Genomic DNA, 25,819 nt, shown 5'->3' with positions numbered 1-25,819 from the left:
GTATGGTCTCTACCATCTCTCTCCTTATGCCCTGGGAAGTGCAGCCTTGCCTCGGTGGCAGCCAATATTGGTGAGCAATGAAGGCTGCTGCCACTTGAATCAACAGAACTGCTCGCTGGGTCACAAAAGACACATCCTTGGACTACAGGACTGCCCTTCTCTCTATCCTTGTTTTCCCACCAGTAGAGCAATGCCCTTGAGGGAACAGCCCAGAAAGGCTATAGGAATCCACAAACCTCAGCTACAGGAAATACAGTTATGGAGATCCTGAGAATTTCTGTACACACTGATCACACAGGACATAGTCACTGAAGCATTTGTGGATGAACTTTTAGAAGAGGTACATTCCATCTAATTTACTGCAGTCTCCTCAACTCCCTATTAATCCAGTGTTTCTGCACCAACAAAACCAACCCCCCCGAAAACCAAGTCCCCTTGGTAAATTTATTATTAACATCTCTACACAAAACTGTATTCCTTTTCTTGTCCTGACCCTGTTCCCCTTAGGATTGAGGAGTATCAAATAAAAGCAGGACCCTACAGGCCCTCCTGGGTACAAAAGCCCCTCCATGTGTCCCTTGTTTGTTAGTAGAAAGAGGTTTTAGTCTCCAAGGTCTTCCCTGAGTTCCAAAGAGCAGACTCAAGCAGTTCCTCATCAGGGAAGTGAGGGAATACAGAAACAAAGGAAAAGCAGTCAAGGAAGGAAAGTAATAACAGCTTAAACAACAGTTCAGCAATAAATCAGAGTCCTTGTTCCTCCTCAAATGATACATATAACAACAATCTGACACATATCTTTGTGCTGTTCGGCAGAAACCAAGACCCCCACCCAGGTGGAAGACGGTGACTACATGCTGTCCACAAGCACATAGACCCCAGACTGGTTGGAACTAGCAGGTTGATGATTAAGATAACTAAAACATCACCCTGTTACCTCAATACTAAGAAATCAGAAGAAAGTCCATGAGCTGCAACACTCAAACCAAATGTTGCCTTTAAAAACCCTTCCTTGGACGTGGATGGATCTAGAGACTGTCATACAGAGTGAAGTCAGAAAGAGAAAAACAAATATCGTATATTAACGCATGTATGTGGAACCTAGAAAAATGGTACAGATGAACCGGGTTGCAGGGCAGAAGTTGAGACACAGATGTAGAGAACAAACGTATGGACACCAAGGGGGGAAAACTGCGGTGGCGTGGGGAGGATGGTGTGCTGAATTGGGCGATTGGGATTGACATGTATTCAGTGATGTGTATAAAATTGATGACTGATTAAAGAAATAATAAAATAAAATACAGAAAACATATTAAAAGCAGCAAGGGAAAAACAAAAAATAAAAAAATAAACACACATACACACACACACACAAAACCCTTCCTTGAAAACCATTGGGGAGTTCAGGTCTTTTGAACATTAGCTACCCATTCTTCTTGCTTGATGCCCTACAGTAAATGCTGTACTTCAGTTCATCACAACCTGGCGTCAGTAGATTGGCTGTGCTGCACATGGGCAAGTGGACCTGAGTTTGGTTCAGTAACACAAATTATGGTTCTACCTGGCCCTTGTAGTCTAACAATAAATGACACTGAAAATGTCATTGAAAATTTGTACATCGTGGCACATGGCTCCTTTATAGGACCTGGGGACGAGGTCCCCTCAATGGTGCTGGGAATTATGTGAACAAGGCAATAAAATTCATGTTGGTCACAGAAGCACTGGGGGTTCTCACAACAAAGGCCTCCTCTTCAGGGTGACTTCCGACCTCTCTGAAAATCCTGGCACCAGTCCACCAATTAGGACCACAGAGACCTGCAGTCTTTCTTTTAAGGCCTTGGGAAGCAATGCAAATTAATCTGTTCACCTCTACATGCTAACAGATCACAATTCTGCTTCCAAACCCCCATGGAAGAGAGAAAAGAACCGCCAAAAATTAAAGGTGCAAGAGGAGGCCTTTACAAAAGATCACAAACCAGAGCAATGTGCAGCAAGCAGTTTCCAGGTTAGTAAATTAGAACCTGGAAAAATTCATCACAAGTATGATGTGAGAACAATAATGTCCCTGAAAAAGGTAGTCCTTCTTAGCAAGCTGAGGATAGGTCCTTTGGACCCAACCTGGGTCAGGTCCATTCCCTAAAATCAGAGAGAAAGGAATGAGGATCCTGCTAAGGGCTTGGGCTATTCATAATTTCCTCAAGCAGATGGGAGAACACAGAGTTCAGCTTTCCTGAGCCTGCTGGAGTGGTGCCTGATGTACAGGGGTGAAATGGCTTCAGTCACAGAAAGTGGCAGTGACATAAATCTAACAGCAGCTCTGGGCAGGTTACAAAGTATAATGTATCTCCTTAAAGCCTTAGGTGTAACTGAAACTTATGAGCAATCTTGCATGGTGTATGTTTGAATAAAAGAGGTTTAAACTCAGGTAAATGGCTCTCACACAGTCTCCTCCAGTGTTGCTATACTGAGTGAGGAAATAAAACATTCCCTGCACATTTAAGGCTTTTCTCCAGCATGAACTCTCCAGTGTCTGAGAAGGTTAGATTTGCGGCTAAAGGATTTCACACATTTACTACATTCATAAGGTCTTTCTCCCGTGTGAACTCTCTGGTGTTGAATGAGGTCAGATTTGTGGGTAAAGAGTTTCCCACATTCACTGCACTCATAAGGCCTCTCACCAGTGTGCCCTCTCTGGTGTTGAATGAGGCTAGAACTTTGGCTAAAGGATTTTCCACACTCATTACACTCATATGGTTTTTCCCCAGTGTGAACTCGCTGATGTTGAATGAGGCTAGCACTTTGGCTAAAGGATTTCCCACATTCCCCACATTCATAAGGCTTTTCTCCAGAATGAATTCTCCGGTGTTGAATAAGCCCAGAGCGTTGTCTAAAGGATTTCCCACATTCACTGCACTCATAAGGTCTTGTGCCAGTATGAATTCTCTGGTGTTGAATGAGGTCAGATTTGCGGGTAAAAGATTTTCCACATTCAGTGCACTCGTAAGGTCTTTCTCCAGTGTGAACTCTCTGATGTTGAATGAGGATAAATTTGCGACTAAAGGATTTTCCACAAACACTGCACTCATATGGTCTTTCTCCAGTATGAACACTCCGGTGTCGAATGAGGTTAGAGAACTGTCTAAAGGACTTCCCACATTCACTGCACACATAAGGCCTTTCTCCACTGTGAATTCTCTGGTGTTGAACAAGTTCAGATTTGCAGCTAAAAGATTTCCCACATTCGCTACACTCATAAGGCATTTCTCCAGTGTGAACTCTACCATGTCGAATGAGATTAAAAATTTGTCTAAAGGCTTTCCCACATTCACTGCACTCATAAGGCCTTTCTCCAGTGTGAACTCTCTGGTGTCGGAAAAGGCTAGAACTTTGTCTAAAGGTCTTCCCACATTCGCTGCACTCATAAGGTCTTTCTTTAGTGTGAACTCTCTGGTGTTCAATGAGGTTGGATTTGTAGCTAAAGAATTTTCCACACTCACCACACTCAAAATGCATTCCTCCAGTGTGTTGTCTCTGGTGGTGAATGAGTTTGGATTTGTGACCGAAGACTTTTCCACATTCACTGCATTCATAAGTCCTTTCTCCAGTGTGAATTTTCTGGTGTTTTGTAAGACTAAAGTTGTGGGTAAATAATTTTTCACGTTCTCTGCATCCATAAGGCTTTGTACCACTGTGAATTCTCTGGTGTTTAACAAGGCCAGAGATATGGCTAAAGAATTTCCCACATTCACCACACTCATATGGCCTTTGTCCAGTGTGAATTTGCTGGTGCTGAACAAGTCTGTAGTTGCAGTTGAAGGCTTTCCTACATTTGTTACACTCATAAATCCCTTCTTTAGAGCGGACACTTTGATCTTGAACAAGTGTGTGGCTGTGGCTGGCAACTTTTTCACATTCACCCCACTTGTAATGACTTTTTTCACTGTGAAAGGCCTGTCCACTCTTGCTGCCACTCTGTAGTTCCTCACTGTTGGGTGTGGCCTGGTGCTGGAGAAGGCCCAAAGTGGCTGGGAAGTCTTCCCCAACCTCCCTACAGGTGAAAGGCTTCCCTGGCACAAAGAAGTTGCAGCTCCTCACAAGCGAGGCCCTGTCCACATCTCTTTTCCAGGGCTTCTCTCCACTGTCATGCCTCTGTTGCTGGTGAAGGTTTGCACTGAAACAGAAGCATCTCACATATGTGCCACCCAAGTCTGGTTTCTGCAAAGGGTATACTGTTTGGTGCTCAGCTTGCTGCAAAATATCTTTTAAGATGGGGACACACATCTCATAGGGGTGGGTCTTCTGGGAGGATGGACCTGCCTTAGAAGCCCTAACCTGTGACTCTCCTTCTACAGATATACTCTGCTCAGAAGGGGCCTCCTCATCTTCTGTTCCATGGCAACAACCTGAAAGCAGAGAAACGCTGAGGAAATGCATGTTTACTTTGGTGGGAAAGTGAAGCCCCATTACAAAGGTGTGTCAGACACAACAAAGAATGAGCCATGGGTTTGTTCTAAAAACAAGGAAGCTGGGGGCAAGCTGAGGAAGTGGCTGCTTGGCAGCAGTGGGCAGGCCTCTGAAGATCACAAATAGGGGAGACCTCACCAGACAAAGGACACAAGGATGGGTTGCACCACACAGAGCAGAGGCAAGGTTTCCAACTCATTCCTCTGCCAACAACCTTCAGCTGTGGGGCAGGCTGGTTGTGTCCTGCCCCAGTAAAATCCAAATGGAATCGAGTAGCTGGCGTTCAAGGAATATTTAAGGATATGTGCACACCTCATGATACATGTGCAGGTCAATGGGGGAGAACACTGCAGAGGGAGCAGTACAGAGGAACAGGTGACCCATGGAAGCCACAAAGGTGAAGGCAGCCAGGAGCCGGAAGTCACAGATGAAATAACAAGTCAGCAAAGTGTCAACTATGGGGAAAAGGTAGAAATGAGGTGCGGTCAGTGGCACTACTGGTCACCGGGCAGGCTCCTGGTTTGATATGAAAACAGCCATGATGTCATGTCCTCCCCCAGCTGTCACTCACCAGGCCCAGGCAGGCTCTCCTCTGAGACCATCTTACCATGTCTACTCTGTGAAACAACCAGGGTTCTCTCTGCACCCTCCATTGTACAACTACTCAGAACCTGAATAACGCAAGTCTTATGAAAGACAGCATAGGTGAGTGGCCAGCACTGGCCTAGAGCAACTTGCCCTATGACAGTATTCAGTAAAGAAAACATTACATATAATTGAATCACTTTGCTGTACACCAGAAACTAATACAACATTGTAAATCAACTATAGTTCAATTTTTTTTAAAACTCTCTAATAAAATGAGATATTCCTGGGAAAAAAAAAAAGAAAACATTACAAAAAACAACTAAAGGAGAGCCTTACAAAAACAGCCCATGGATCATGTAAGTAATGACCATGATCTGGCACAGGCAGTCACAAAGAACTGTTAGCTAGAAGAAGTGGGAAGAACTGGAGGCCATGGATCTGGACATAGTCACTCCACCAGGGAGAGGGCAAGCAACGTGGGATTCATTAGGCCAACTACAAGACTCCTGACTCCCAGACCCATCTCTGCACTTTTAGAGGCAACAGGTGTTAGGGATGCTTGGGGGGTCCATTACTCAGGGCATGACACACAGCTCAGTGCTGGCATCCACAGCACATCTGACAAGAAAGTAGAGGAAATTAGCAGAGCCCATGATCCAGCTGTGGAAAAGACAATGCTAACTCCAGGGAAAAAAGGAAAAACAGGACATCATCTCAGAACACTGGAAAGAGTGTGAAGGTCTTACCCAGGGATGCTACAAGTGCAAAGTTTTCCAGCATCACATTGTAGTACAGGAGTCTCTGAGCCTCATCAAGGAGCCCCCACTCCTCCTGGGAGAAGTCAATGGCCACATCCTCAAATTTCATACCCTGTCATAATGGAGACAGTTCATTCCACCATCAGCTTCTCTCCTAGGATTCCAAGTTCATCATGCCACGTTCCCCACTCCCCCCACCCCCCGCCCCAATCTATCCTCTGCTTACTCTATTCCCCACCTCAGAGGAGATACCAGGCCTTGGTGCCATTAGAATCACTCTCTCCTTATATTCCCACTGATACAGTGTCTTCCCACATCAATAGGCAGATGAGCAGATAGGTGACATCTGACCACTGGGTCTTGCATGTAGGCCACATTGCCTCTTGTCAATAAGGTGGGTGTCACACACATAGGTTAGGGAGAGATGCTGGCCACAGGGAGGGTGTGGTTGATCTGACACTGGTCTTTCCTTCACCCTTATGACCCCAACAACAGCGTTCTAGGGCCATTAGTTCACACTACCTCTTCACATGCACATAATTCTTTGAACCACACTTCGCTCCCACAGCTGCATTCCCGCAGGGACAACTTCAAAGGTCACACAGCCTTGCCATGATGGGGATAGTTCATTTCATGACCAGCTTTCCCCCTAGGATCCTAATTTCACCACCTCCCCAATCTATCACTTGCTTACCCCTCTCCCTTCCCCACCTCAGTGAAGATTTCCAAGCTCAGGTGGCACTGATACCCATTGTCTCATCATGGTCCTACTGATCACTGTGTCAGCCCTAAATAACAGGCAGGTGGGCAGACAGATGTCATCTAAGCTCTGGACCTAGCACATAAAGCCACAACACCCCACTCTTCTCAGGCAATTCCCCTGGGGTTCCCCAGATCATTTCTCCCAGACACCAGCAATCCTGGGCTCACCCTTGACTCCTATGCCAATACCAGGGCCCTGGAACCGTGAGTTCACGCTCCCTCTCCATGTGCACATCACTCTTTCCACCACAGCTCTCTCACAACTTCACTCCCACAGCCACAGCCCCCCTCCTGCCCTACACCAAAATCATCTCCTCAGCCTCTCTATTCATTACTCAGTATATGTGATCCACAGAATGCTTGGCAAATTCAAACGCGATCAAGTACGACCCTAGACGGTGACGGTCCCCACTGACAAAGGCAGCCTTGAATCCTGCTATGAAGGCCTCCTTCCTTGACTGTCCCTTGCTTCAACCTCACCCACTGAGAATCACATCAGATCTCAGATACCCATGGCCCTACTCCACTTGTGCTGCACTTGATGAACCCTCACCAGTCATAGCTTTCCTTTCTCCACCTAACCCTCATTCAAGGCCCAGCGCCTGGCCCTTTACATCATCTGTGAGTTTCCCAGATGACCACTTGTGTCCCCAAGCTAATCTGCCAGCCTGACTAGAACACCCCAGGTCCCACCAAGGGTTACAACAAAACCCTAGTGAGTTGGTAGAGCAGTGAATAAACACCAGCTTGTCTGAATTACTCCCGATGATGCCTCTGAATCCATCTCATGTCCACTGATCCTTCAGAAGCCTTGGTCGCATGCCAAACCATTTACCCTTACAACCCTCTCTGTGACTAACTCCTTCACCCATGTTGTGACATCCACCTCCCACAACCAGGGCTCCAAGCAGGAAACCCAGTCCGCAGGCCCATTCTCTTCTTCCTAGGCTATTATTACCATTATCTTCCTGACGAGGACTCCCCATACTAAAACGATCTACAGCTCCTCCCTGGTCCACACTGTCTACTACCTTTTGGATAAGTCTCCATTCCAAACTCCTCCTCAGAGTTCCAGATGCCCACAAACTGCACTCTGAAACACCTCATATCCTTAAGAGGTCAAGAATAGAACTTCTGATATCCCCAGTGAAAATTACTCTTACTATGGACTTCCCCGTATCAGTTGGTAGAGCTTCCATCCTTCCACATGTAAAATCCATACTTTCACTTCATCCCTGACTCCTTCTCTCAACCTCAAAATTGGAAAATCCAGCTTGCCATACCTAAAACACCAATCCAGAATCCAGCCACATCTCCCAACTCCATGGCCACCACCCTGGTCCAGCTACCAGTACACTCACCCAGACTATAGGAGTATCCTTCTCCCTGGTCTTCCTATCACCTCCCTGATGCCAATACTGTTCTCCATGCTGCAGCCACAGGGAGCCTGTTGAGACCTGGGTCAGATCACCTGTCTCCACTGCTCCAAATTTCTCATTGCTCCTATCACCTCCAGAAGAGACACCCAATTTCTCACAAAGCTGTTCCAGGGAACTCCCTGGTGGCGCAGTGGTTAAGAATCCGCCTGCTAATGCAGGGGACACGGGTTCAATCCCTGGTCTGGGAAGATCCCACATGCCATGGAGCAACTAAGCCTGTGCGCCACAACTACTGAGGCCACAGAGCGCCGCTCACCTAGAGCCCATGCTCCACAACGAGAAGCCACCGCAATGAGAAGCCCACGCACCACAAGGAAGAGTAGCCCCCACTCACTGCAACTAGACAAAGCCCAGGTGCAGCAATGAAGACCCAACGCAGCCAAAAAAAAAGCTGTTCCAGACCTGCCTCCTGCTCCACTGCTCTCAGTTCCCATGAGAAAGAAAAGATACCTGCAGGTCCCTGAACCCTCCCTCGCCTCCCCTCCAGGCCTTTGCACATTCTGGTACCTATGCCTGATCTGGTACTTTCCTCATCTCATTCCACTCGTTGCCAAAAATAGGAACCATTCTTCATAACCCTAGGCCTGGTGTTTGTTCAAGGCCCCCAGGCCCAAGGCCTGGAAGAGTGGCAGAACAGTACCAGGACGCTATTACCCCAGAGACCACAAGGGTGGGGTGAGGACTAACGAGACCCTGAGATAAACTCCACAAACCAGTATTACTAAGCGATTCCGTAGTTACAGGAATCTGTGGAAGAGAGGTCGTTTGAGAGTTTGACCACCACGGCCAGCATCCTTGGGCTCAGACGGCTAAGTACCCTTGGCCAACCCAGGAGCCAGGTGAGCTCGAGATGTCTGAATTACCTCCGGGCCTCAGTCCTGAGAGCAGACTCTTGCCAGCTGTGTAATCTTTTACAGGATTCGACCTTTCCCGTATCTATTATCTCTCTTCTCGTCTGTTCTTCCTCTGAGCAGCCTTTGGAAAACTTTTAGAATCCTATCTCAGTGTCCCTCTTTTGCTCACACCCTTCAGAATGAAAGTAAATCTCCTCAGGCACAACTTCGCCTCACATTCTTTGTGTCCTGCAGACATAAGACGGACTCCAGGTTTCCCGAATCCTCCCGCCTCAGTCCGACCTCCCAGCCTTTGCACTTGCGGGTCCCTCTGCCTGTCACCCCCTCCCACGCGCCATCACACTGTCAGAAAAAGACCTACCCACGACCGCCTCACCGTCCCGGACACCGCGCCCCGAGCTGCAGGAACGTAAGCAGGCGCCCCGGGGCTTTAGTGTCTGGGGGGGGGTGAGGGCGGTGAGAGCCCGGAAGACGAGCGTTTACCTGAGGCGGGTCCCTCAGCGCCGCCGCCGCCATCAGAGTCTGTGGGCGAAGCGGAGTCTGTGAGGCGTGGAGGTCCCGATCTCAGCCTGTTTCGGGTCACCCCGAGGTGCGCCGCCGCCAAGCCTTGGACCCGCCTCTGTGGAGGCCTCTGGCGCCTTCTCTTTTAGGACCCCTGGCTCCGAGCCTCTGAGTGGGCGACCCGACCTGAGAAAAGCCAAAATGACCGCCACAAGAAAGACGCCGGAAGTCCCGCCCCGAAGCGAAGCCCACGCACGGAAATACCTCTGCCCTGGGCTTTCATTGGCTCAACTCCGCCACCATTGGGCGCATTGCCCTCTGGGTAGTGTAGTTTCCACAGCTGCGCAGGAGGAGATTCCCGGCGTCCACCTCTGCGAAGAAACGTTCTGCGCAGCACGGAGAAATATAGCCATTATTTTGTAATAACTTTAAATGAAGTACACGCTATAAAAATATTGAATCACGGGACCCCTGGCAGTCCAGTGGTTAAGACTCCGCGCTTCCACTGCAGGGGGCACGGGTAAGATCCCACATGTCGCTTGGCAGGGCCAAAAAAAAAAAAAATTAAATCACTATGTTGTATACGTGAAACCAATATAATATTGTAAATCAGCCATACTTAAATTAAAATAAAGAAAAAAAAGGTTCTGGGGCACTGAGAGTGGCGCTGGGAAATGACTAACCTTGGGGGGAAAGGAATGTAATTACCCCTTTTTAAAGGGGCGGTTCGCGGGTTTCCGGGGAGTGTTGTCTGCCACGGATCATTTGTTTAGAGACATTATTCCGGTCTCTATAAGCTCAAAATGGCCCCCTGTGGCTAAAAAGATTATTCCAATTATTTCCAAAGGCTACAAATGCGAGCGGACATATTCTCATTGACTCAAAATGCATCCGCTCTTAGCTGGAATGTAATAAACGTTTTCTTACTATTCAAATACATACAGTTAGAAGTGTTGGTTGTTTTTTAACTCTGTATGTTTAGTTAGGGCCATGACTTGGAAGATGAGTAACGATGTTTAGGCTTCCCTGAAATAGGAGGACAAGAAGTTGTCTCTGCCTCTGTTTCCCAGAGAACATCTCTCATGCCTGTATCCTCACTGATTGTGTCTAAACCATAAAGGAGAACTGTCTAGCCACTTAATATTTCTTACTCAATGACCAAAGATATATTCAGTCCCTTTAGGAATCTGACATCTATCTCAAATGGAGAGCAACTTATGAAATTGTTTTGGTATAGTGTAGTGCCTGCTCAATGAGTGATAGTGTTCTCAGGCAGAGGGCATGTGCAAAAGGGGCATCTGAACCCCATCATCTCATCTCCTTGCTGGGAGGGGGTTATCATTTCTCCAGTGATTGTTGGGACTGTTGTGCATGAGGAATAGATGATATCGAAAAAAAAAAAGTTGTGAAATGCGAATTATAAGGAACTATTTATAATGATTATGTAGTTAGTCAAAGAGTGGCAGAGAGAACTCTGGGGAAGCATCTGAGGAGGGTGAAAAAAGTTAAGACCTCAATAATTTTTACTAGGAGATACTAAAGTCTGAGAAGAGATGTTAAGCTGAGCTCAATTTTTTTCCCCTGATTTAAACATTTATTTTTATTTTTGACGTATAGTTGATTTATAATATTATGTCAGTTTCAGGTGTACAACATAGTGATTCAAAATTTTTATAGATTATACTTCATTTAAAGTTATTACAGGGGCTTCCCTGGTGGCGCAGTGGTTGAGAACCTGCCTGCCAATGCAGGGGACACGGGTTCGAGCCCTGGTCTGGGAAGATCCCACATGCCGCGGAGCAACTGGGCCTGTGAGCCACAAATACTGAGCCTGCGCGTCTGGAGCCTGTGCTCTGCCACAAGAGAGGCCATGACAGTGAGAGGCCCGCGCACCGCGATGAAGAGTGGCCCCCGCTCGCCACAACTAGAGAAAGCCCACGCACAGAGGAGAAGACCCAACACAGCCAAAAACAAATAAATAAATTTTAAAAAAAAGTTATTACAAAATAATGGCTGTAATTCCCTGTGATGTACAATATATCCTTGTTGTTTATTTTCTACATAGCAGTTTGTACCTCTAAGTCCCCTACCCCTATCTTGCCCCTCCCCTCTTCCCTCTCCCCACTGGTAACCACTACTTTGTTCTCTGTATCTGTGAGTCTGTTTCTGTTTTGTTATATTCACTAGTTTGCTGTATTTTTTGGATTCCACATGTAAGTGATATCAAACAGTATTTGTCTCTCTCTTTTTCACTGAGCATAATACCCTCCAGGTCCATCCATGTTGCTGTAAATGGCAGAATATCATTTTTTATGGCTGAGTGGTATTCCACTGTGTGTGTGCATGCGTGCGTGTGTGTGTACCACATCTTTTTTATCCATTCATCTGTTGATGGGCACTTAGGTGGCTTCCATATCTTGGCTATTGTAAATAATGCTGCTATGAACATTGGGTGCATGTACCTTTTCAAATTATTATTCTTGTTTTCTTTGGATATATACCCAGGAATGGAATTGCTGGATCACATGGTAGTTCTATTTTCAGTTTTTTGAGAAACCTCCATTCTGTTTTCCACAGTAGACATTAACTGCTCTGGGACATCCAAGGAATGGGGAAATGATCACGAAAATAATTCCAACAATAACAGCAGCAGCAGCTGAGTCTCCATGAACCTCACTGTACACCTGCCCCAGGCTGAAGGCTTCACGTGCCATGATAAAGGGACTGTCCCCAGTTCTGCAGCTAGACTTCCAGGTTTGAATCCAGCCTCTTGAATCTGATACTTGTCTGTGGTGCGACCTTGGGGGACCCACTTCATCTTTGTGATCCTGGATTTCCCCAGCGATACAGTAATAGCTCCCAATGCCCAGAGTGCTGTGAGAATAAAAAGAAATGCTCCAAATGCAAATCCTGGAATCCTGGTACCAGTACGGGCTGTGTTCTGTTGCTTTGACTGACCCTCACAAAGGCTATGGTGAACACCTTCATCACCTCCCTGTCACAGTCAGTGAAGTAAATATTGGGGAGCTCTAGAGTGGCCCACAGATTCCCTGGGATTCCACACTGAGACCTCGGTAACCTGAAGCCACGTCCTCCAGTGGATCAGAGGGTTCTAGGAAGCCCCATTTGTTTCTCACAAGCACCTGGGGACAGAAGGGCCCAGAGGTATGTGGCTTGGGGATATCACCTGCAGGTGTGGCTGGTGGTGTAGCCACTGCACACAGAACGGGCACCTCAGCTCCTCCAAAGGCCTGGGAGCAGGGCTGCTCTTTATCCCCATTTTACACAGGAGACAACCCAGAGTGAATTGTTTTGCCTGTGGTCCCAGTGATGGCTGGCGATGAGGTTTAAACCCACATTGTATGGCCCACGTTTGGGGAGTCTGATCACTGACCTATTCTTTGGCTTCCAGAAGGGCTTCGGAATGTCTATTCTAATACCACCTGGCCCACTTTTTTTTTTTTTTGGCTGCATTGGGTCTTTGTTGCTGCGCACAGGCTTTCTCTAGTTGCAGGGGGCAGGGGCTACTCTTCGTTGCGGGCGCAGGCTTCTCATTGCAGTGGCTTCTGTTGTTGCAGAGCACAGGCTCTAGAGCACAGGCTCAGCAGTTGTGGCATACGGGCTTAGTTGCTCCGGGGCACGTGGGATCTTCCCGGACCAGGGCTTGAACCTATGTCCCCTGCATTGGCAGGCGGATTCTTAACTACTGTGCCACCAGGGAAGTCCCACACCTGGTCCACCTTAAAGTCCTGCTCCAACCCACCAATCCCCAAGATAGACCAGGAAAATGGGTGAAAACTACAAAGCAGGGCTTTATTATATTATTAAACGTCTAACTTAGGAAAGTGATGAAGTGTGTTAATAATGCAGATGAATCTATAATGCAAATTAATTAACTGTATGATAAATATGAACATTACATTGTGTATAGCATACAAATTTGCAAAAATTAATAATTTTATTTATTTATTTATTTATTTATTTGGCTGCATCAGGTCTTAGTTGTGGCATGTGGAATTTTAGTTGCGGCATGCAGGATCTTTCATTGCAGTGCGTGGGCTTCTCTCTAGTTGTGGTGCGCAGGCTCTAGAGCACGTGGGCTTAATTGCCCCACTGAATGTGGGATCTTAGTTCCCCAACCAGGGATCGAACCCATGTCCCCTGCATTGGAAGGCGGATTCTTAACCACTGGACCACCAGGGAAGTCCCCAAATTTGCAGAAATTAGGAAATATTTTTCCGGAATTGAAAACAATTATTCCATAAAGCAAAAGAATCACTTATGTTATTCAAGGAGTAAAATGGGTAAAATTCCAATATATCTTCGTTATTTTACTGTCCTATTGGTTAAAAGGAAATAGCCCTAACTCATAAAGGAAAATAGCCCAAATGATATGAGCACACATTTTACCAAAGACATACAGATAGCATATACACATCCGAAAGAATGCTCATCATGAATCCTTAAGGAAATCCAATTAAAGCAACACTGAGATAGCATGACAAGCTTATTAAGAGGGCTAAAATTGGGGAATTCCCTGGTGGCGCAGTGGATGAGACTCTGCACTCCCAATGCAGGGGGCCCGGGTTCGATCCCTAGTCAGGGAACTAGATCCCACATGCATGCCGCAACTAAGAGTTCACATGCCACAACTAAGGAGCCTGCCTGGCACAACCAAATACATAAATATTTTTTTAAAAAAGGAGGGCTAGGGCTTCCCTGGTGGTGCAGTGGTTGAGAGTCTGTCTGCTAATGCAGGGGACACGGGTTCGAGCCCTGGTCTGGGAAGATCCCACATGCTGCGGAGCAACTAGGCCCGTGAGCCACAACTACTGAGCCTGCGCGTCTGGAGCCTGTGCTCCGCAACAAGAGAGGCCGCGATAGTGAGAGGCCCGCGCACCGCGATGAAGAGTGGCCCCCACTTGCCGCAACTAGAGGAAGCCCTCACGCAGAAATGAAGACCCAACAGAGCCAAATAAATAATAAATAATAATTAAAGGTGCTAATTAAAAAAAAAAAGGAGAGCTAAAATTAAAATAATTAAACAAATCAGGATTCACTAGGATGTGAGGAAATGGAACCCTCATACACTGCTAGTAGGAATGCAAAAAGGTAGTCATTTTAGATCAAAATTTGTTAGTTTCTTCAAAAGTTAAACATTCACCTACCCTATGACTCAGACACTGCACTCAAAGTTATTGACAAAAGATAAAATATATTCATTTTAAGAAATGTACACAAATGTTTGTATCACGTTTATTTTTAAATTGTCAAAAATCTGGAAATAACCCAAATGTCCATAAACAGATGAACGAATAAACAAATACTGATTTATCCAAAGATAAGAATACTCAGCAAAATTAAAAGGTGAAGTATTCACATAATATCATTGATGAATCTCAAAGTAGTTATACAACATAAAGTAAACCTGGAAAAAAAGGGGTAAATATTTAATGATTCCCACCATATAAATTCTACAAAATGCAAAGGTATCAATTTTAAGTGAAAGTAAATCGATGATTATTTGGAGGGAGGGAAGGGCAGGGAGAGATTATAAAAGGACGTGAGGTAAATATACAGCAATGGATATGGCCATTATTATAACTATGATGGTAGTTTCACAGGTTCATACCTACATCAAAACTTATCAAATAGTATACTTTAAATTATGTATATAAGAAAATGTATAAAGTTTAATTCAATGTAAATTATACCTTTAAATAAAGCTATAAAAAATGGCTTTACATTTCACAAATCTGTGCATCCCTTTTAAGAAAATAAATTTGGGAATGCTATATTGACCACCATGTCTCTCCTCATGCCCTCTGAGAATCAGTCTTGCCTCAGTGGAAGCCAACATTGGTGAGCAATGAAGGATGTTTCCAACCACATCAACAGGAATACAGACTGGGCCACAAAGCCACATCCCAGGACTACAGATCTCCATTTTCACTACCTTTGTGTTCCCGCCTCTGCAGTAACGGCCTTAAGGAGAATATCAGTGAGAGACTACAGGAATCCACAAACCTTTACATGGGAGACCAGTGGTCAGCTTCCCTGAGCACACTGGGATGGTGACTGATGCAAACTGTGTGGACCTGCCAGGTGGTAAAGGTAAAACGTCTTTGGCCATAGAAATTGGCAGTGACATAAATTTGGCAAGAGCCCTGAGCAGATCAGAGAGTATATAACAAGCCACACATGCTTTCATATAACTCAAACTTACAGGGGATCTCCTAACTGTGAACATTTGTACAAAACTGAACTCAGATAGATGGCTCCTTTAGTGCCATTATAATCAACAGGACAATCGCACATTTCCTAAAAAGCTAAGGCCTTTACACAGTGTGAACTCTTTGATGTTAAAAGAAAGTAGATTTTTTGCTGAAGGATTTCCCACATTCATTACTCTTACAAGGTGTTTCACCAGTGTGAACTTTCTGATGACAGCGAAGTCCAGAGCTGAAGGTGATAGATTTCCCACATTCATTGCACTTATAAGGCATTTCTCCAGTGTGAACTCTCTGATGACCACGGAGGCCAGACCTAGCAGTAAAGATTTCCCACATTCATTACACCCATAAGGCCGTTCTCCATCATGAACCTTCTGATGATAATGGAGGCCAGTGCTATAGGTAAAAGACTTTCCACATTCACTGCACTCATAAGGCCTTTCTCCAGTATGAACTCTCTTATGATCATGGAGGCCAGACCTAGCAGTAAAAGATTTCCGACATGCACTGCACTCATAAGGCCTATCTCCTTCGTGAACTCTCTGATGATAACGGAGGTCTTTGCTATAGGTAAAAGACTTCCTGCATTCATTGCACTCATAAGGCGTTTCTCCAGTGTGAACTCTCTGATGATAACAGAGGCCAGACCTATCAGTAAAAGACTTCCCACATTCAGTGCACTCATAAGGCCTTTTTCCAGAGTGAACACTCTGTTGTTGAGTAAGGATGGAGCTATAGCTAAAAGATTGTGCACATTCACTGCACATGTATCATTTTTCTCCAATGTGACTTTTTTGGGGATAAACGAGCAAAGATTTGTAGCTAAAGGATTTCCCACATTTGCTGCACTTGTACTGCCTTGCCCCAGTATGAACTCTTTCATGTTGACTGAGGGTCGAGCTCCGCTTAAAAGATTTGCCACATTCACCACACATGTAAAGCCCTTCTATAGTGTGGACTTTCTGATGCACAACATACAAGGATTTGAACCTGAATGCTTTCCCAGGGTGCTGGCACACAAAAACACTGTCTTCCAGTGTGGACACCCTGGTCCTGATCAAGTGTGTTTTGGGGGTTGAAGGCTTTCTTGCATTCTCCCCAGGTATAATGATTTTTTCTTCTTTGATAAGTCACCCCACACTCAGAGATTTTGTTTGGCTTCTCCCGGGAGTGAGTGGCCTGTTGCTGGAGGTGTCCTGACAAGACTAGAAAGTCCTTCCCAAGCTCCCTGCAGGTAAAAGGCTTCCATGACTCCTGGAAATTGCAGCTCTTCACAAGTGAAGCCTTGTCTACACTGCCTAAAAAGGGTTTTTCTCCCATGTGCTGCTTCTGGTGTTGTTTGCTTGCCCTGAAATAAAAACATTTTGCACATGCCCCACACCTCAAAAGTTTCTGGCCGTGTTGTGTTCCCTGCTGCTCAGCCAACTGGAAAATGTCTCTCAAGACTGGACCACAGGGCTTCCCTGGTGGCACAGTGGTTAAGAATCCACCTGCTAATGCAGGGGACATGGGTTCGTGCCCTGGTCTGGGAGGATCCCACATGCCACAGAGCAACTAGGCCTGTGTGCCACAACTACTGAGCCTGCACTCTAGAGCCCACGAGCCACAACTACTGAAGCCCGTACGCCTAGAGCCCGTGCTCCACAACAAGAGAGGCCACCACGGTGAGAAGCCTGCACACCGCAGCTAGAGAAAGCCCGCGCACAGCAACGAAGACACAACGCAGCCAAAAATAATTAAATAAATAAATAAATATTTTTTAAAATATTAAAAAAAAAAGACTGGACCACACATCTCGCAGGGGTGGGTCTTCTGGGAAGATGGAGCTGGACTGGGAGTTCTGGCCTGTGAGATTCCTATAGAAATGCTTTGTTCAAAGGGTACCTCTGCATCCTGTGCTCCGCAGCAACAACCTGAACCCAAAGAAATACTGGTGAAGTATATGTTGACACTATAGGAATGGGGCAAGCCCATCACAAATGTGCATCCATCACATCTAGGCATGGGTCCAGGGATACTTTTGAAGACAAGCAGGTTGAACTCAGGAAATGGCTGCTGTGCACTGCTGGGCTCCTAAAGTCACCGAACAGTGGAAACCCCACCAAGGGAAGGACACAAAGATAGTGTATAACACAAGGAACAGAGGTAGGGTTTACAACTTACTCCTGTCATTGGCTTCCCACAGAACCATTCCTGTTGGTTGACATGAGGTTGTGTAGAAGAATGTGAATGTACCCATCCCATGAAAATCAACTGCAACAGAGTAGATACTGTTGAAAGTCAATATAAGGATATATGCACACCTCCAAGCACAGCATGCGTGGCCTGATGTTGGAGAGCACTACAGGGAGACCTGTCAAAGAAATGGTTGAGATGTGGGGTTTAGAGAGATGGAGATTACCGCTGGAAGGAAACCAGAGTGGAAATGATAACTACTAGAACTGACAAGTTGGCAAAGTATCAACAATGTGGAAGAACAAATGGCAATGGGATGTGGACACAGGCAATGGAAACAAAACACTGGTTGAATGGGACAGGTCTCTGGTATGGTCTTACACACAGCCCTGGTCTCACACCCTCGCCAACTGCCATTTACCAAGGCCAGGCTCCCTCTGAGCCCACTCTTCCATGACTGGAGTCATGTCTATCCTGTGATGCACAAAGGATTCTCCCCCCAACTCCTAGTTGAGCAAGTACGTGGGACACATGATGCAAGTCCTAAGAGAAAAACAGCGCAAAAGAATGGCCAGCACTGTCCCAGAGCAACTCAGCACAAAAAAAGACTAGAGAAAAGAGATCTATGTGAGTGATGCCAGCGAGATGACAGAATAAGAGATACTAGCATTCATTCCCCTTCCAAAAACAATTAGACAGCTATCAATGAATAAAAATAGCCCTGGGGTGGGTGCAGGGTACAGCATAATTGTCCAATTAAGACAAACAGCAACACAGTGGAGCAAAAGAAGGAGAATAACTGCACAGAAAGGATTGCTGGGAAAACTGGCTTAGCAGAGATGCCTGGATGGTTAGGATCAAAGTACGTAAGTGAGAGCTACTTGTGTCAGCCACTGGGCTTGTGCCATCATGGTCCCTAGTGGCCTGCTCTGTGGAGGACCCTGGCAGGCTTTGTCACTGACAACAAAGAACCTGTCCGATAGTGGCAGACTCCCCAATTTTCACATTAGAGGATCCTGTAGAGTTCATCAGCATGGATTCCAAAGGAAATCCCCTTAGCCATAATATCCTCAATGGGAGAAAAAGAGATCAGTGGATTCCCAGCAGTCTTTGGCACCAAAGACTCCAAAAGCCATTGCCACCACTGCATACTACTGCTGCCATGGTCACTGAGGACCCCTACAATCTTCACCATTCTAATCTCAGCTGACAGATCTGCACAGAGACTATACTCCCGGGGTCTTCACTGGAGTCAAAACCACAATACCGCACCCAGCCAGCACCCTTGCATTCACATAAAGGTGAAGCTATTTCTCTAACCAAAATTCACCCCAAAAGGTTGAAAGAAATGACTGATTCACCACACGTACACACATTGACACAAAGATAAAAGAAACATGAAAAACAAGGAAACATAATACCATCAAAGGGACATAATAATTTTCCAGTAGCCAACCTCAAAGAAATGGAGATCTACGAACCACCAAAGGATTCAAAATAAATGTTTTAAGGAAGCTCAGTGAGGGGGCTTCCCTGGTGGCGCACTGGTTGAGAATCCGCCTGCCAATGCACGGGACACGGGTTCGAGCCCTGGCCCAGGAAGATCCTACATGCCGCGGAGCAACGAAGCCCGCGAGCCACAACTACTGAAGCCTACACACCTAGAGCTTGTGCTCCGCAACAAAAGCCACTGCAATGAGAAGCCCGTGCACTGCAACGAAGAGTAGCCCCCACTCGCCGCAACTAGAGAAAGCCTGTGCGCAGCAACGAAGACCAATGCAGCCAAAAATAAATAAAATAACTTTTAAAAAAAGGAAGCTCAGTGACCTACAAGAGAACACAGATAGATAACTCAACATGATAAGGAAAATGATACGGGAACAAAACAAGAAGTTCAGAGAGACAGGAATCATAAAAAAGAAACAGAAATTCTGAAGTTGAAGAATACAACAAATGAAAAGAAAAATGCAACAGAGTATCAACAACACACTTGGTCAAGCAGTGGAAAGAATATGTGAACTCAAACACAGGTCATTTATCATCCAGCCAGAGGGGGCAAGAAAGTGAAGTCAGCATAGGTAAACTATGGAATACCGTCAAGCAAAACAATATTTGCATTATTGGAGTCCCAGGAGAAGAAGAGAGAGAAAGAACAAGTGTCAGAAAGTTTAAAGAAATAATGTCTGACTTCCCAAGTCTGGGAAGAGATGTGGACACCCAATTCATGATGCTCATAGGTCCCTGTACAGATTCATTCCAAAGAGGATATTACCAAGACACATTATAAACAAAACTGTCAGTAAACAAGCAAACAAAGTCAAACAGAATTTTGAAAGCACGAAGAGAAAAGAAACTCCTTCACACAGGGAACCCTCATAAGGCTATCAGTAGATTTTTCAGCAGAAGTCTTGCAGCCTAGGAGAGAGTGGGATGATATACAGTTGGTCCTCTGAATCTGTGAATTCTAAACCTGCAGATATGGAGGGTTCACTCTGTTCACTGTACTATGCCATTTTATATAAGGGACTTGAGCATCCACAGATTTTGGTATCCACACGGGCTCCTGGAACAAATCTCCTGTAGATACTGTATTCAAAACACTGAAGAAAAAAACTGCCAAACAAGAATACTTTACCTAGCAAAGCTGTCCTGCACAATTAAGGAAAGACTTTAGACAAACAAAAGCTGAGGGAGTTCAATGACACTCAGCCTGACTTCTAAGAAATGCCAAAGGGAGAAGAGACTACTTAGTCCTGGGCCTTGCACATTTGTCTTTCTCTCCATCTGAACTGAAGGCCTCTGTCGCAACCATGCTCCACCAGATCACTGGTCAGGCCAAGAAGCATCCTAGCTTGATCCCCTCTTTGTATTTATTAGAGTGGGAGGTACTGGAGTAGCACTGTATGTCTTGCACCTGGAATTGTTCAATCCAGATGTCAGCTGGGACAGAAAGAATAACCCAGGGAGTTCTTTGGCACTCCAGTGGTTAGGACTTGGCATTTTCACTGATGTGGCCGGGGTTCAATCCCTCGTCTAGGAACTAAGATCCCGCAAGCCGCCCAGCGTGGCCAAAGAGAAAAAAAAGAAAGAATAACCTAGAACCCTGGAACAAACTGGGTCCCAATGATCAATACAAGTTCTACTCAGTGAATGCCAGACTTCTAAATGAAATGTTTCACTATAATGCTTCTTAGAATGAAGGTCTTCCAGAAGCCATCTGTACAATTTTCCACTTAACCAGGAAATATTTCCCCTCTAAATGCATGAAATCACGTTGGTGTTTTGTGTTGGGGTTTACACTGATTAATAAATATCTGAAACTTAAAAAAAAAAGAAAGCCAAAGGGAGTTCTTCAAGCAGAAATGAAAGGATAATAAATAGAAACATGAAAACATAGGAAAATATAAAACTCACTGGTGAAACTGAGTATGTAGTAAAATTCAGATTACTATAATACTGTATTGGTGGTGTTTAAATCACTCAAGTATAAAAGTTAAAAACAAAAGGATTAGAATAATTATGGCCACAATAACTTGTTAATGGATACACAATATAAGAACATGTAAACTGTGACATCAAAAACATAAAATGTGGTGGTGGCAGGGAGAGTAAATTCTGAATGGTTTCAGGAAAACCGGATATCCACAGGTAAAAAAAAAATGAAACTGGACCCCTGTCTTATACCACTTATAAAAACTAACTTGAAATAGATTAAAGACTTAAATGTAAGACCTAAAAACGTAAAATTCCTTAAAGACAACCTAAGGAAAAAGTTCTCTGAAATTAGTCCTAGCGATGATTTTTCTGGATATCACCAAAGCACAGGCAATGAAAGCAAAAATAAACAACTAGGACTAGACCAAATGAAAATACTTCTGCACAGCAACGCAACAATCAACAACAAAAAAAGGCAATCTACAGAATGGGAGGAAATATTTGCAAGCCATGTATCTGATAAGATGTTACCATCCAAAATATACAAGGTATTCAAAAGACTTAATAACAAAAAAATAGAGTTAAAAAATGGGCAACAGACATGGAGAGAATACATACAAACAGCCCACAGTTGTATGAAAAATGCTCTTCACTAATAAAGTAGACTTCATTAGGCTCACTACAAGATTATATACCTCAAATCCTTACCTATTAGAGATCAGTACAGCAGATACTAAGCTAAAAAAGAAAGGAGAGAGCAAGGTAAACAACCCAGCCCTGGCTATGACAGCAACTACTCAGAAAGCTAGGCAAGGAAGCAGTTCCCATGGTCCATATGTGAGAAGAAGACAACATCCTCTGAAGAAAAGGAAGGGAGGAAAGATAGAGCCTAGTCCAGGTCACTGGGAAGAGTAAGGGAAAAAAAAAAAAAAGAGTAAGGGACTTACTCTTCAGCGAGGATACAAGTGCAGAGTTCTCCAGCATCACTTCGAGGTACAGGCATCCCTGAGCCTCATCAAGGGGGCCCCATTCCTCCCAGGAGAAGTACACGGCAATGTCCTCAAAGGTCACACCACCCTGTCATGATTAGTACAAATGAAAGTACGAATATTCTCTGAGAACCCACAGTCCAACTCCTCACACATCTCCACGGTCATCCTCTTTCAAAGCTCCCCACCTCAAAGGAGATACCAGGCCCTGGTGCCACTTATGCCCACGCTCTCCTCAGGGTTCCATTAATTACTGTGCTCAGCAACAAAAGATGGGGGGGCAGGGGGGCCGCAGCACATAAATGCCATCTCAGCTCTGGGCCTGCCAAGCAATTCCCTTGGGGCCTCCCAGATTGTGCCTCCAAGACACAAATTTGGGCTCATGCTTCACCCTTAAGGCCCCAACTCCAGGGCCTGTGGACCATCAGCTCATAATTCTCTCCTTGTGCACATCATTGTGTAGACACATCTCTCACATCTTCAGACCCCACAGTTGCACTTCCCCAGCTCTGCCACCTTCCTGCCCCACACCACAGACATCTCCCTGGACTCACCCATGTACTTGGCAAACGGCATCCAGAAGAGTGCTTGAAAATTACTAACATGATTTAGTACAACCCCAATCCTCTGATGGATCCACAGCCAGGTGAATTCTCAATGCTGCTTTGATGATTGATGTTGCCTGTGATCTTTGTTTCAATATTAACCACCCAGAGCCACATGTGAATTTCAGATATCCATGACCCTCTTCCACTTCCATGCTGCACTTGCTGTCCATTCAGCCACCACAACCTTCTGCTCTCCACCCAAACTTCATTAAAAGCCCAGTCCCACATGCCCAGCACACTGACTCTCCCAAGTGACCATATTCCCCCCAGACCTTACTCACTAGCAAGAATGAAACATCCTACAACCCATCAAAGCTCACCACCAAATCCTGGTGAATTCATACACTAGTGAATTAGCAGGAGCCCTGCCTCAGTGTCATCTTGTCTCAATTACTCCTATGCCTCCTGGACATAGGAGCAGCTATCTCCAGTCCATTCATCCCATGGAAGGCTTGGCTACTTGCTAGATCAACCCACACCATTTCCACTATCACCCCTCTCCCTAATCTCTTTTTGTGAGGTCCAGCAACCCCAATAGTGTCAAGGAAGAAAACTACTCCTTAGTATGCACCCTAGTCCTTCTGACTTTCCAATAGCGTTGTCACTAAAATCTGCATTCCCTTCCTAAACAACATCCACAGCTCTACCCTGGTCTACATAATAGCCATCACTTTTGAAAGTCTCCCTCCTGAAACCCTTCTCCAGATTTCCAGACCTGTGTGTCCAACTGCCCACTCCACTAACTGTTCTCTGAAACTTTTCAGAGTCTTAACAGGACCAAAACAAAACTTCTGATGTTCCCAAGGAAAATTCACCTACCACCAACTTTCCCATGCCAGTTTTTTGGAGCTTCCATCCTTTCAGCTGATAGGATGAAAAACTCTAGGGTCATCTCTGGCTCCTCCTTTTTCTCCCTCACCTACATCATCCAAAGTCTACTCAGCTCTTTCATTAAAAATGGACCTGGAATCCAACATTTTCTCCCACCTCCATGGTCATAACACTGGTCCATCAACACTCATCTGGATTATAGCAGTAACCTCCTCCTGAATTCCCTGCCACCTGCCTTAACCCCATAATCTCTTCTCCACTGTGTAGCCAGGTGGAGCCTTTTAAACCTAAATAAGACCAACTCCTTTCTCTTATACAAATCTCCCATTATCTCCGTAATAGATGCCCAGATTCTCAGGCAGCCACATTACAGGCCTGATTCTTGATTCCCTGCTCTTTGTTCTTAACAGAAAGAATGGAGACCTACTGTACCCTGTTCCCAACTCAGTCACACTGAGCATTTGCTCAGGCTGCTATATGTTCCTGAGATAACTCCCACACCATATGTTTACACTGGTTGCCAGAAATAGGAACACCACTATGTTACCGATTGGCCTGCATTGGGTACTCCCAGGCAAGAGACAGGAAATCAGCACGGGAAGTGCCTCAAGACACCACAATTCCAGACACTATACCGCTGATGTCAGGACTAGTGAGGGCCCGGGACATGCTCTCTTTCCTTGTGTAGATTCCCTAAGTTCCTTTTTAACCTCCAGAATCTGTGGGAAGAGGAAGGAACCATGGCTGGGTTCCATGTGCACAGGACTCCCCCGTATCCCCACCCAGCCCTGGAACCAGGTGACTTCGGATTAATTTACTAACCTCTGTGTTTCAGTCTTCAGAGCTGCCTATTACCAGATCTCTGACCCTGGACAAGGACTCAACTTATCTGTGCCTCACTGTTCTCATCACGCACATTCCCGACTGTTCCCTCTCTGAGCAGCTTTTTAGTAAACTTTTAAAACCCTAATATAGGGGCTTCCCTGGCAGTCCCGTGGTTAAGATTCTGTGCTTCCACTGCAGGGGACTTGGTTTCTATCCCTGGTTGGGGAACTAAGATCCCACATGCCGAGTGGTGCGGCCAATAAATAAATAAATAAATAAAACCCTAATACAGACTGTGTTCCTCTTCCATTCACAACTCTCCATGGCTCCCAGGTCCCTCTGTTTGCCAGTCCAGGCGTGACTCCCCCTCACACTCATTGTCCCCTAAAAACAAAGGCTGGACCCCAAGTTTCCAGAAGCCTCCCGGCTCAGTCCTACCTCCAAGCCTTTACACATGCCGGTACCTCCGCCTGTAACCCTCTCCCACGCGCCATCACACTGTCTGTGAGAAACAGGGACCCCCCATCTTCCTGGACACGGCGGCCTGGGCTGCGGGCACGTGGGCAGGCGCCCCGCACTCGGGTCTTCCGTGTCTGGTGGGGTGAGGGCGATGAGGGCCCGCAGGACGAGCGTTTACCTGAGGCGGGTCCCTCAGCGCCGCCGCCGCCATCGGACTCTGTGGGCGGAGCGGGGCCGGGAGCAGCAGTCCCTACCGCTACTCAGAGCTCTACTGCCTCTGACACGGTCAACAAGTCCGAGGGAAACAAAAGCCGCCTCAACCAGGAAGTCGCCGGAAGTCCAGCCCTGACACGCTTCCTAAGACCGGAAATGCCCCTGTCCTGGTCTTTCATTGGAGCAACACCGCTCTTCTTCTGGTGCAGTGTGTTCTGGGCAATGTAGTTCCCATAACTCCACAGGCCCGCGGGAAGGGGCGCTCTTCATCCGCCCCCGCGGAGAAAAAGCCTTGGGCACCTCGAGGGACGCTGGGGAAAGGCGTCCAGGCTTCAAGAGCGAAGGGAGGGGCTTCTTTTCCTCTTAAAGGGGCCGAAGGCGGACTGCAGGGGAGTGTTGTCTGCAGTTCATCAGCACTGTAAAGTATTTAGAGATGTAGGTGGGGAAACTTTCCTCTACCCAGTTTTTACCTTTTCAGCTCAAGCTCTGTAACAAAAGGCAATAACAAGAGAAAAACAAACGGGAGTTTATTGACATGTTTATACATACATGAGAGAGACAGGGTTGAGTAACTCAAAGAATTGGGTTAGACACAGGGAGATGTGAAGGCTGACATCTGCAGGCAGAAAGAACCGCGACCTTACAAAGGGCCGCAAGTTTGGAGAAGGAGCAGTTACTCTCCGGCTCC

At 45.9% G+C, this 25,819-nt stretch overlaps 1 protein-coding gene and 1 pseudogene across 1 annotated transcript; both read right to left on the bottom strand.

Moving 5' to 3' along the window:
• Positions 1 to 2,071: 2,071 nt before the first annotated feature.
• On the bottom strand, positions 2,072 to 9,424 carry LOC133079079 (zinc finger protein 551-like). Its single transcript, XM_061174367.1, has 4 exons — positions 9,346 to 9,424; positions 5,796 to 5,919; positions 3,721 to 4,400; positions 2,072 to 3,636 (listed from the first exon to the last, which is right to left on the bottom strand). Exons 1-4 carry the CDS (start codon positions 9,376 to 9,378, stop codon positions 2,494 to 2,496), a joined length of 1,980 nt encoding a protein of 659 aa, XP_061030350.1. The 5' UTR covers positions 9,379 to 9,424; the 3' UTR covers positions 2,072 to 2,493.
• On the bottom strand, positions 9,378 to 25,183 carry LOC133077809 (zinc finger protein 154-like; annotated as a pseudogene).
• Between the last annotated feature and the right edge of the window lie 636 nt (positions 25,184 to 25,819).

Source organism: Eubalaena glacialis, chromosome 18, assembly GCF_028564815.1.
Source record: "Eubalaena glacialis isolate mEubGla1 chromosome 18, mEubGla1.1.hap2.+ XY, whole genome shotgun sequence".
Taxonomy (NCBI): Eukaryota; Metazoa; Chordata; class Mammalia; order Artiodactyla; family Balaenidae; genus Eubalaena; species Eubalaena glacialis.
This window is presented reverse-complemented; position numbering and strand designations above follow the sequence as displayed.